Source organism: Hemiscyllium ocellatum, chromosome 14, assembly GCF_020745735.1.
Source record: "Hemiscyllium ocellatum isolate sHemOce1 chromosome 14, sHemOce1.pat.X.cur, whole genome shotgun sequence".
Taxonomy (NCBI): Eukaryota; Metazoa; Chordata; class Chondrichthyes; order Orectolobiformes; family Hemiscylliidae; genus Hemiscyllium; species Hemiscyllium ocellatum.
In genome coordinates this window covers 29,838,205-29,851,292 of record NC_083414.1, presented here as the reverse complement: position 1 = coordinate 29,851,292, position 13,088 = coordinate 29,838,205, and the positions used below count along the sequence as shown (strand labels likewise).

The following is a 13,088-nucleotide window of genomic DNA, read 5'->3' as shown; positions in this document are numbered from 1 at the left end:
GTCCCTACTGTTCGCCGAAGATTCAAACCGTCGAAGAGCAAACGACCTATGAAGCATAGCAAGAGCCAGAAAATCACGTGAACTATTTAGATAAAGCCTAAATATTAAGTTCAGTATCTTGGCACTGTTTGCACACCAGAAATTCAGATACTAAAAATGGTTCCAAACATGTTATGACTTTATGCAGTTAAATGAACAGTTCAGATCTTCAAATTTTCTCTTTCAAGTCCACGTTCATTTTTTTCCACAAAGGTCACTTTGGAAATTACTTTCTGACACAAACCACAAAAGCACAAAATAACTTTGCACGTTCTCAATCATTTGGATTCAGGCATTTTAAAGGTTATGAACATCATTAGTGAATGATGACACTTCATGGTCAGCATGATTATTGTCTAAGTCCCCATTACCTGCAGTTAATATTTATCAATTATTGACCTATCTCATAATATTTTTATTTAAGGTTATAGCTGATCATGAAGATGAGATTCCAGAAACTATTAAAACAGCACAACTTATAAAAGAATTTGCCAAAGAAATACGAATAGCAGAGGTAAGTTCCTTTCTGTAATCTGGCTCCAGTATTTTATTTGTTGTATGCATTAAAGACTAAAGATACTAATGAATGTTTTTTAGTTGCTTTTTATACTAAGATTTTTCTTTGCTCAGTAAATGTAGATTTAAAAAGATTCCTACTTTAAAAAAGTAAATATTTTGTTGTGAGATTGTTTAATAAAAATGAATGGAATTCACAAAAGCATATTTTTTCCCAGCAAAGTCAAATGAATTTTAAGTTATGTCCGTAAAGTACTCTTCTGAGAGTTAAAGCTGCAGTATTTCATAGAAACTTATAATATTTTAAGAGTAAACAGTTAATGTTTTGCCAGATGTAGTTCATAACTGGCACAAGTTGTTAAAAATGTGAATATTTAAAAAAGGAGAAAAAGAAGAAAATTTGATTAAGCATCCCTCATTGTAGATCATCAGTGATGTCGTTCTTTTTATACATTATTACCTGGAAGATTCAGACTCATCAGTTCCTGAGGATGTTTTCTGCAGCATCACTGAAACATCTAGACGTCTTTGCACTGCTAGACCCTTACAGGGATACACTGTACAGGGATGAGATATTTCTGTTGGCAAAAGAAAAGTAGGTGGAGTCTCAGTAAATATTCTAACAATTGTTGTGTAATATTGCTGTGTTTTCAGACTCTATATTTTTGCATGGTAGACACATAAATGCCATTCCAACAAATAATGGGAAACCACTAATGTTTTCTATAAGGTACTGCAGCTTTATATGGAACACTTCAAGTTATATGTAGGTATTTTTAATCAATGTGTTCAGAGACGCCACACCCCTGGAACAAATGGGACTTGAACCTTAGTCTCCTGGCTCAAAAATAGGAACATTACCACTGCAACTCAAGAGCCCCCTTTGGTTGTATGTATGATATCTGAACACTTTGATTATGAATGAGTATTTTTAATACATAGCACTCATTTTAGTCGGACTAAAAATTTAGTAGATGTTATAGAAACAAATTTAGAAGTTAAATACAGATAAATATCTTTTTGTTAGTTTAGAACCTGAGTACTGTTGAAAAAGAACGCATTTCGTCTTGCACTTATCAGGACAATATGCAAGAAATACCAATTTAAGAGGAAAACCAACATTTATACTGTATGAGAAGAGAGTGCTGATTGATTGGTAAATGAACTCTGATTAATTGAGGTTTTGCCATGAAGAATGAACCACCTAATAATGATTGACTGTTAACTGCCAGGCTTTGTTCAATTTTTTTAAACCAGACAGGTTGACTCTGATTGGTCAAGGTATTGCTCTGAGAAATGAACCAGTAAATATTCAATTCCTTTGTGCAAAAGCAGATGTACTGTATTTTTAACAGAAAGAGCTGGAAATGTTCAGCAGATCAGGCAATATATGTGAAATTTTTTTGTTTGTTTTGTTTTGTTGAGCTGAAACAGACTCAATGTGTGTGCATGATTTTTCAGTCGTAAAAGCCAGGGTTTTGTATATTAACAATTAGCTTCCTGTACTCACAAGCATGCTACATTTTAAGCCCGACTGAAGGTCCAAAGATTCAATTGTCTTAAGAGGAAAAACTTCAACAAAATATATCTTTTTTCCATTAATACTTAAATATTTTGAATATAAGGTATTCAAAATTCTTGTCCTCAAATTAAGGTCATGCAAAAGCAAATTTTCACATTTTGATTCTTTTATCCATACTTGATAGAGTATTAAAATGAATTTAGAATGTATAAAAGCAGATAGCATAAATGGACATTATACAATATTTTAAGGAAACAGTTTATTGATGATAGGAATTTATGCCAGATATAGGGCATTAAGACTGTATTTGCTGTCAGATGTTCAATAATAACTCATTCTGGGCAAGTTATGGAGCAGAATAGTCGTTAATCAGCTCACTGTCAGTATTACTGTCAGTGAATTACAGACTGGATTACATTTTCAAATGTTTATTTTCTTACAGAATGCACTTAAAGCAAATGAAAGTGAGGTGAGTGATATTATCAGTACAGCCAAAAGTCCAGCTGTACCTGCCAAACTGCCAGCACACACAGGAGCAGCAGCTATTGAAAAGTCAGAAAAAAAGAAAGTTTCACGGGCCAAAGAAGGAGGAAAGAAGAAAGGGAAGAAAGAAAAAGAAAGTACAGTATTAGTTCCAAATCTTGACATTCTTGAGGCACATACAAAGGAGGCTTTAATTAAAACTGAAGTGCCAAAGAAAGGGGGAAAGGTGAGTTTTATTTCCTATATTGTAAAAGTTAATTCATCTGTCTATCACTTGGCTCTTTGTAAATAGAGTAATGCAAATTCGATAGAATATGTAACCATTGAAATACATTCAGTTCCCTTGTGCAAAAACAGATCTTCTGTATTGTCAACAGAAAGAGCTTGAAATGTTCAGCGGGTCAGGCAATATATGTGAAAAGTGTTTTTTTTTTGCTTTCCACAGATGCTGTATGATCTGCTCAGTTTTCTTGGAGATCTGAAAAAGTAACAGAAACTGCTAGAATTTGCTTTTAGTGCTCTATTATCCTGATGCACAGTAAATAGTAGTTGCCTGCAAATACCATTAAACTGGTTCTTATTTATTTGGATTATGAAGCAATAAGGGTTTTCAGGGTCTGAATTTTAATGTCTTCTGTAGGCAGAATGGATTGTGACACTGGGCAAGGAAGCCGTAAATGTTCCTCGATAGCCTTCCCATAGGGCGCTCTGACCTGCCCTGATCTTTCCGCAAATTTAAGGGAAGTGTGAGATAAGGCCAGAGTTGGTCCTCGTACTCTCATCCTGTTTGATGATCTTATTGACCAGTTGAGGGCCTTTACCTGCCTGGTCACTATTTTTGGGCTGGTGGGAGAAGACTGGGGACTCAAATGGAAAATCCAGCAGGTCATCATGCTGAGGTTGAAGACAGGGGGCTCACCCTCCAATCACTCATCCCTTTATAGATTAGGCAGACTCCCTACTAGTCTTGCAACCCCACCCCCACCCGCATACCCTATCTCCAACACCCTTGACCCTTGATTTATGGGGCTGCTTGTTGTTCTAGCAAGAGCCATCACTCCTGGTAGCACCGCTGGGACTTTGGAGCTATCACTCATTGAGATGGCTGTCAGCTTGCTGAGCTGAAATGTCCTCCCAAGTCAAAAGCAGAAGTTCTGTCTCCAGTCTTTAATACTCATCAAAAATTAAGTGACTGCAGGGAAGACAGGATTGATAGAGTTATATTTCCCATTCGGCAATCTGTTGGTGGGTAGAGAAACCCCACTATCCAAAACACCTTGTCTCAGTTTATTCAAATGATAAGGCTGGACCATTTGTAACACTCTTACAGCCAGACATGCAGAGTGGATGATGCATATCTGGTTCTTCCAATGGTCTTCAGCATTACAAATGACTGTCTTCAGCCAATTCAATTCACTCCATGTGATATCAAGCAATAGCTAAGATAGTGGATACTACAAAAGCTGTGGGCCATGGCAACATTTTGGCAATACAAGCAGAGACTTGCTACATCCATAGCCAAGCTGTTCCAGAACAGTTATATCACTCACAAGTTACCTGACAGTGTTGAAAATTGTATAGGTATACCCTTACACTAAATGCAGGACAAATCAAACCTGGTCATTTACCTCTCCATCAGTCCACTTTTGATAACAACATTGATGTTAGGAATAACTAGCTCTCTGAACGCTGGCTAGGTTCTATCAGGCCACTTAGCTCCTGACTTAATTACAGTGTTGGTTCAAACAGAGGCCAGAGCTAATATGAGACTGACTGTCCTTGACTTCAAGGCTGTATTTGACTGAGTGTGGCATGAGGGAGCCCAGGGAAAAAGTAGAGACAATGGGAATCAGAGCAAAACTCTCTGCCGGCTGAAGTCATACCCAGGATGAAGAATGATGGTTGTAGCTGTTGGAAGTCAGTCATCTCAGCTACAGGACATCACTGCAGGAGCTCCTCAGGGTACTGTTTTTGACCCAACCATCTTTCTTGATGATTTATTTCCAAGTTAGGAGAGTGGTTTGAAGGAGAACCTGCAAGCGGTGGTGTTCTCATGTATCTCATGATGGAGGGACGGTCATTAATAGAGCAGCTGAAGATGATTTGTGGCTGTTGGAAGTCAGTCACCTCAGCCTCCACCACTTCCTCTGCATGAAAATGTTGCCCCTTAGGTCTCTTTTATATCTTTCCCCTCTCACTCTAAACCTATGCCCTCTAGTTCTGGACTCTCCCATGCAAGGGAAAAGACATTGTGTATTCATCCTATCAATGCCGCTCATGATTTTATAAACCCCTATAAGATCACTCAGCCTTAGCCCCAGCCTAGTCAGCCTCTCCCTTTTGCTCAAATCCTCCAACCCTGGCAACATCCTTGTAAATCTTTTCTGAACCCTTCCAAGTTTCACAACATCTTTCCGATAGAATTGCACACAATATTCCAAAAGTGGCCTAACCAATGTCCTGTACAGCCTCAACATGACGTCCCAACTCCTATAGTCAGTGCTCTGACCAATAAAGGAAAGCATACCAAACGCCTTCTTCACTATCCTATCTACCTGCGACTCCACTTTCACGGAGCTATGAACCTGCACTCCAAGGTCTCTTTGTTCAGTAACACTCCCTAAGACCTTACCATTAAGTGTTTAAGTCCTGCGAAGATTTGCTTTCCCAAAATGCAGCACCTCGCATTTATCTAAATTAAACTCCATCTGCCACTTCTCAGCCCATTGGCCCATCTGGTCAAGATCCTGTTGTAATCTGAGGTAACCTTCTTCGCTGTCCACTACACCTCCAATTTTGATGTCATCTGTAAACTTACTAACTGTATCTATTATGTTCAGATATCCAAAATCTCTGTTTACATAATCCCACTGCTTAATACAATGCCATTAGAGGAAGGTGTTAATTTCCAAGATGCCACAGTACTTAAATGGTTTAAGGCAAGGAGTATAAATTATCAACAATTTTTCTTTCCAAAATAATTGATGCATATTTCTACATACAAACGGACTTCTAATACCCTAAACACATCTTCCATATACTGGTAAGATCACAGCTAATACCTTTCCTATCAGGAGAAAGCATGAGTGGGATTGATTAGATTTTTACAGTGTGCAGACAGGTCATTTGGCCTACCGGCTCCACACCAGACCCAGTTCCCCACATTCACCCTTGACTAATGCACCTAATACCATGGCAATTTAGCATGGCCAATTCACTTGACCTGCTCATCTTTGAATTGTGGGAGGAAACCGGAGCACCCGGAGGAAACCCACTCAGACACTGGGAGAATGTGCAAACTCCACACAGACAGTGGCTCATGACTGGAATCGAACCCGGGTCCCCAGCGCTGATTGGATCTGTGATTGCAGGAGCAGCTTCACAACATTTCCTTCCGTTCTATTTAACGGAATGATTTTTCTCTGTGTGCTCCTGTAATTGGATTTTCCTTGTCAATTTCCAGTGGATTTCCTTACCTCCATGTGTATTTTAAGCATGGTTGTCATTGTTCAGTTAATACTCCACTTCTTTCCATACATTTTTTAGTATTTTTTGCTATGTTAAAATATGTTTCTTTTTCCATAGGTTTCAAAGAATATGTTAAGTGTGGCTGGCAGAGAAAGTATAAACAATCAAAATGATGTATTAAAATTTGGAATACAAGAGCAGAACAAAAGCAAAGCTGAAGTGAAGTGGAAGTATAAGGTAGGATGATTCTATGAAAATGTAACTATATTATGCATGACTTCTTTTAATACTTATTGCAATAAATTATAAAGCATTTTTATAGAACAAAGCACATTTTTATGATTTATTTTGGTTTCAAAGTCTGTATACAGTATACTTAATTTGAATTAGACACTAGAATTAAAATTTTCAATGAATTTTCTTTCGTGCAAACGAAGAACCCACACAATGGTGACATTTTTTTCCATTCCTCCTCTCCTGGCTTTCGACTGTTTAAAAGTTCAATTTAAACCAGCATCTATTGATAATAAACATAATTTTCATGTACTTTCCCATCAATGTGTTCCAAAATGTTATTACACAACTCTGGAACAGATATTGGGTCTCCTGGTTCAGAAGCAGAGGCACTAACACTCTGCCACAAAACCCTATAAATATACTACCATTTTTTTAATATATGTATAAGTGCTATGACACACAACCAAATGAATTTTTTCCCATCACTAAATCAGCAAGGTTTTGTTTTGTTATTAATTACTAACCACCTCCAGTAATTCATCTGTGTAGTCAATTAGATATTTCTGGAGCAGGTGCGACTTGAAGCTGTGCCTTCTGGTCCAGAGGTATGGCTACTGCCACTGTGCCACAAGAGCCTTTAGGCTTTATACATTATACCAGTTCAGACTCACCACTGAAGCAGGTTGGACTTGAAACCAGGCCTCCTGGCTCAAAGATAGGGATGCTACCACTGCCCCACAATATCCCAGTTGGTCAGCTTTTTTTTTTATTTTCTAACTACTAACCACCACCAGTAAATCACCCATGAAGCCAAATAAGTATTTACATGCAAAGCCCATTATGGTCAATGCAAGCCATCAAAAGTGAGGAAGAGGCAGGCAGAGCAGGAAGGGGGTGAAAAGACTTTTTAAAATTAACTCATTTTTCTAATCAACCTGTTCAGAGATATCAATACACACCTTTAGACCAGGTGAGATTTGAACCCAAGCCTCCTGGTCCAGGGGTAGGGAAACTAACGCTGCGCCACAAAAACCCCAGTTCGCATGAGCCTTATCAAAGATTGGTAGCTGAACAGCTAGCTTATCTACTTCTCCTTAAAGATACTGACTAATCTGCTGAGCATTTTTTTGTTTTGAAAGTTAGTATTTAGGTTAGATTGTATTTGTAAGTGGTTATTCTTGCTGCAAACTAATCAGGAACTAATGTGTTTTTTTGGGGGGGTGTTCTAGCAGTTCTATAAAACGCGGAGAATGTTTATTGAAACAATCTGGAACATATAAACCAATTTTTGCAACATATAAGCTAGCATTTTGCATTGCATGGTTTATTTCATCACCCATGCATCAGAACTCCAAAAATAGAGTAATTTCAATGCTTTAAATATCACTTTCCTGCCCATGTAAATACTGTTTATTTTATGATCTTTAATCTATTGTTCAAGATTTCCAAAAACATTTTTTTCAATTTCCTAATTTTGTGTGATTTTACCTAACTCTTAGGAACATATCTTGAAATCTATTTTTCATTTTTTTTTATTCTTGGATGTGAAGTCTGTTGCTAGTTTTGGATTAGTGATGCTGGAAGAGCACAGCAGTTCAGGCAGCATCCAAGGGGCTTTTGCCCAAAATGTCGATTTCGCTGCTCCTTGGATGCTGCCTGAACTGCTGTGCTCTTCCTACACCACTAATCCAGAATCTGGTTTCAAGCATCTGCAGTCATTGTTTTTAGCCCGTTGCTAGCGTTTGTTTGCCATCTTAGCAGCATTAGTTTGTAGGTTTTCAAGTTGGAAAGTTTAAGAGAGCATTGGTTGAAGGTTACAATTTTTCTCTCTCCTGATGTCTGCAGAACAAAAAACCCTCCTCAATGAAATGCCATCAATTGATTGCTAACAAAGCACCCTCTTCAATAAAAGACCTAAAAAGGAAACCCATAAACTTGTTTGAATTCCCACAGTATCAAGTAAAACACTTGCCGTGACACACAAGCTAATGACAGCACCATCTGTCAATGGTGTGCCTCCTGATTGCTTGTAAATATCACCAGTCACAATCTGGGTAGTGACCTGCCTGGTGATGTTCAGGTTTTCAGCCTGCAATGGTAAACCTGGACAATGCTCAACTGCTTGAAGATGGGCCAAAGAAAACATAGCCACATGCTCTACAAATTCAGCGTGACAAGCAGTTCAATTTCTGACTGTGGCCATCCAAATCTTGACATCAAAGTATAACTGCCTCTCCAGCCCAGACTACATTTATTTGTTATTAAATCCATGGTAATTAATTTGTTTGAATTTTCAAAAACTATTAAAAATTAAATAAAACAATTATTTTTAAAATTCAATAGTACAGTAAATTAGAGCACATGAGGTACTCATTTTATGAAGTATGAATTCTCAAATCGGGACTACTTTGTCCTGCCTGCATTGCTTTACGGTTTATTGTGAATAACAATGCTGAGCAGTTGTTTTTTTTTATAAACTGTGTAGTGGGTGATATGTGGTGGCTGTTTCTTAAAGATAGCCTTCACTTCTTCTAGTTCAAGATTGCAACATATAAAATCAAACGCTGTTTAACTATAATAAAAAACTGCAATAGAGCTGCAAATTTTGGTGGATGCTACAAAGGGGTAAATAGACCTAATGATTTTGAATTTATAGTGGACTGGGATTTCATCAGTACATAGCCTTTATGGGGGTCAGAGGTCAATCAGGAGGAAGTATTTTCTCTCAGTGATGGTTAAGGAGAGTCTGTTTACCTCTTTGTATCATTCATAATCATGAATTATATACAAAACAGAAAGAAAGAAGAAATTCCATGCACTTTTCATTGACTCAAGATGTCCCAAAATGCTTTACAGTCAACTAAGTACTTTTGAAGTAGACTCACCATTGTGATGTTGGTGATATGACACCACATAGCTAGATCCCACAAAAGGTTTTGAGATAAATGGTTAGTTAATGTGTTTAATGACATTGATTCAGAGATAAATTTTAGTTTACACTCTAGGTAAACCCTATTTTTGTTCAAATACTGCTATAGGAAAATGCAAACATACTTGGTTTAATGTGCTGCCTGAAAGACGGCGTCTCTGACAATGCATCATTCTCCCTGCAGTCAGTCCGACTAAAATGTCAGTTGTGATTATGTACCTTGGAAGGGGAATGTAATTTGCAATCTAAAGACCTTGAGGCATGTGTTCTCCCAGTGAACCAAATTCGAAACGGAAAAAAAACTGATGAGTTCTTTGTTTACAGCTGTCCTTAATGAGTCCTTTTTAATAATGCAACCATAACAGCAACACTAAATGTAATATTGAATAAACACTAGTGTTCAATAGCAGGTGAAAAATTCATGCCTACATTTTCTTTACTTCCCAGAATAGTAAACCAGATTCTCTGCTCAAAATGGAAGATGGAAAATCAGACAAATTGTTTTTGACAGGAAACAAAGACAATAGCAAGCTCAAGTTGGTGTTCACCAATAAAAAACTGTTGAGGTGTGTGGTTAAAGTATTTAATCAAAAATATCTTCGTCTGATGAAGGTTTGAATGGATTAACTGAATGAAATGAGAGCTTAATTTATTTTAGAAAAAGATAAATGCTGCATAAAACCAAACCTTTTCCAGAGGTATGAATGCAGCAAGAAATAAATGTGCTGCTTTACAAATTATTTGGCTGATTGAAACCTGGACAAAAATAATAGTTTAATTATTTAATCTGAACCAGATAACCAGTTTTAAACATAAACTATTCATTCATTTAATTGTATTTTGTAAGAAAATCATTTTGTGCTGTATGAAACTGTTCTTGTTAAAGTGTATCTTGAGATACTTTATATTATCAGGTTTTGTCTTGATATATGACCATAATTCCTTCTGGTTAAAGAAAGGTACCCCTCAGAGACAACTATTAGAGTGAGCAGTATATCTGACATAACTATTTATATCTGTCAGCCAGGGCTCCCTGACTGGACCAGATTAACAGCCCCAATCAGGCAACTTAAATGCTGTGAGGTCCATCTGGCTGACCTCATCAAAGATACCCAATAGCAATACTTAAATGATTATGGAGATCACAGCAATTATAAATAGTTGTGTTTTCCTGCAGCAGTCAGTGAGTTTCTTCTTTAGGTTTCCATACTATGTTAGACTTCCTCATCAAAGATTACCTGAAAGTGGAAGTCACTACACACCACAGCCTACATGTACAGTCCCACAAGTACATTAAAAAAAAATAAAGTGAATAATTAGATAAGTGAGACTAGAGTCTTAGATCAATACAGATTTGAGGCCATCTTGTTCGTACCTAGTACTTGTAAGAACTTCCCAAATAGTCTCAATTTCCTCGCTTTCTTTCTCCCATAACCTTGAAAATTTTCCTTTACAGGTATTTCTGCTGCACCCTATCTCCCAAGTCTTTGCTTCACTACTGCCCTCTCCGCGAGCCTGTTTTTACTTCACTTGCTGCCCTCACATCCCCAATCTCTACTTCACTCATTACCTTATCTCAACTACAGCCCTGCACACCCCTATCAACTACAGTCCCCTTGCCTCCTCCTTCCCTGCATTAATCATGCTCACTTCGATGTCCATTTCAATACTTTAAGTTAGGCTCTCGCTGCAGTTGCGGTGCATGTAATCTCACTGCCAGCTACATTACAGGTTGCTGCTTGTATCAGAGAATACTACTTTGGAAGCTTGATTGCTGACTTACTCCCAACCTCTTGTTGCCTCACTTGTTTGCTCACTTGCCATCTTGGACACCTCCTAGACACAGCCCTTCTTGTTGATCCTTCTTCTGCTTTGTTTCCAAATCCTGAATTCTCACTGCCTTACCCTCCAACCGACTTGCTACCCAGGTCCTTCTGCAAAGTATTGAAACAGACATCGAAGTGAGCATGATTAATGCAGGGAAGGAGGAGGCAAGGGGACTGTAGTTGATAGGGGTGTGCCCTTGAGAAGGTGATGGTGAGCTACCTTCTTGAATCGCTGCAGTCCACTTTCTGTGGGTTGACCCACAATGCTGGTAGGGAGGAAATTCCAGGATTTCGACTCAAAGATCGTGACGGAAAGGTGGTATATTTCCAAGTCAGGATGGTGAGTAGCTTGGAGGGGAACTTGCAGGTAGTGGTGTTCCCAAGTACCTGCTGCCCTTGTCCATCTAGGTGGAGGTTGTTGTGGGTTTGGAAGGTGCTATCGAAGGAGTTTGGGTGAATTTCTGCAGTACATCTTGTAGATAATATATACTGCTACTACTGGGCGCTGGTAGTGGAGGGATTGAATGTTTGTAGTTGTGGTGCCAATCAAGCAGGTTGCTTTGCCCTGGATGGTGTCAAGCTTATTGTGTTGTTGGAGGTGCACCCATCCAGGCAAGTGGAGAGTATTCCATCACACTCCTGACTTGTGCCTTGTAAATGGTAGATAGACTTTGGGGTGTCAGGAGGTAAATTACATGCTGCAGTATCCCTAGTCTCTGACCTGCGCTTGTAGCCACTGTGTTTATGTGATGAATCCAGTTGAGTTACTCGTCAATGAAAACCCCAAGCATGTTGATAGTGAGTGATTCAGTGATGGGGCATTCAGCCATTGAATGTCATGGGGTGGTGGTTAGAATCAGTTGGTTATAAATAACTGTTATAAATAACCAACTGATTCTCTTCATAAAAGAATTAGTAAACTCTGTGTCAGTGATAATTTGAGGAACGTAATTCCACATTCTAATTATCTTTAATTCTTACTACATATGACGATCTTAAATTTATGTTCACTGATTGCTGTACATAACAATGAAAAGATGTTAATATTTCAACAGAACATTTTAATTTTGAAAGTGTGTATTAGGTCACTGTTTAACTGACTCAATTACAGTGCAAGCTATTGTAACTTTTGAAGAGACTATTCTGGAACAAAAGCTCTTAATTCTTCATGACATCTTGTGAAGGAGTGGGTAACGGTCTGGCTAGGAGGGCGATTAGCTATTAATGGGGGCTGTTAGTGACTAACAATGGGTATTGTGTAATAGCAGACTGTGCAATTCTGGTCTCCCTCTTGTGGGAAGGATGTTGTGAAACTTGAAATGGTTCAGAAAAGATTTACGAGGATGTTGCCAGGGTTGAATGATTTGAGCTACAGGAGCTGTTTTCCCTGCAGCATCGGAGGCTGAGAGGTGACCTTATAGAGGTTTATAAAATCACAAGGGGCATGAATAGGGTAAATAGACAAGATCTTTTCCCTGGGGTGGCAAAGTCTAGAATTAGAGGGCATAGGTTTAGAGTGAGAGAGGAAAAATATAAAAGAGACCCGGGGGCAACTTTTTCACACAAAGGGTGATGTGTCTATTGAGTGAGTTGCCAGAGGAAGTGGTGGAGGCTAGTACAATTACAACATTTAAAAGACATCTGGATGGGTACATGAATAGGAAGGGTTTAGAGGGATATGGGCTAAGTGCTAGCAAATGGGACTAGATTAGGTTAGGATTTCTGGTCGGCCTGAACGTGTTGGACTGAAATGTTTGTTTCCGTGTTGTACATCTCTATGATTCTATGTGAAAACAAGGAAAAACTGCAAGAGGTACAGCTGCTGTAAATCTGAACGAGAAACAGAAATTGCTGGAAAAGCTGAGCAGGTCTAGCAGCATCTATGAAGAGAAATCGGAGTTACCGTTTCGGGTCCAGTGGCCCTTCCTCAGAACTGGTATTATGTGATAACAAGACCTGGTGTGTGGGGGTTGGGATGAGGACATGGGAGAGTTCAATGAACTCAATATTGGATCCAGAAGGTTACAGGCTCCCCAAGCTGTTCTTCCAGCTTGCACTGAACTTCCTA

General features: G+C 38.5%; 1 protein-coding gene across 1 annotated transcript in view; it reads left to right on the top strand.

The window, feature by feature from the left end:
- Positions 1-13,088, top strand: part of phf2 (PHD finger protein 2) — a 153,382-nt gene that overhangs the window by 103,354 nt on the left and 36,940 nt on the right. Inside the window, exons 11-14 of the mRNA XM_060835559.1 lie at positions 464-553; positions 2,520-2,786; positions 6,146-6,265; positions 9,642-9,760. Coding sequence (XP_060691542.1) covers positions 464-553; positions 2,520-2,786; positions 6,146-6,265; positions 9,642-9,760 — 596 coding nt within the window. The remainder of the gene's footprint in view (positions 1-463; positions 554-2,519; positions 2,787-6,145; positions 6,266-9,641; positions 9,761-13,088) is intronic.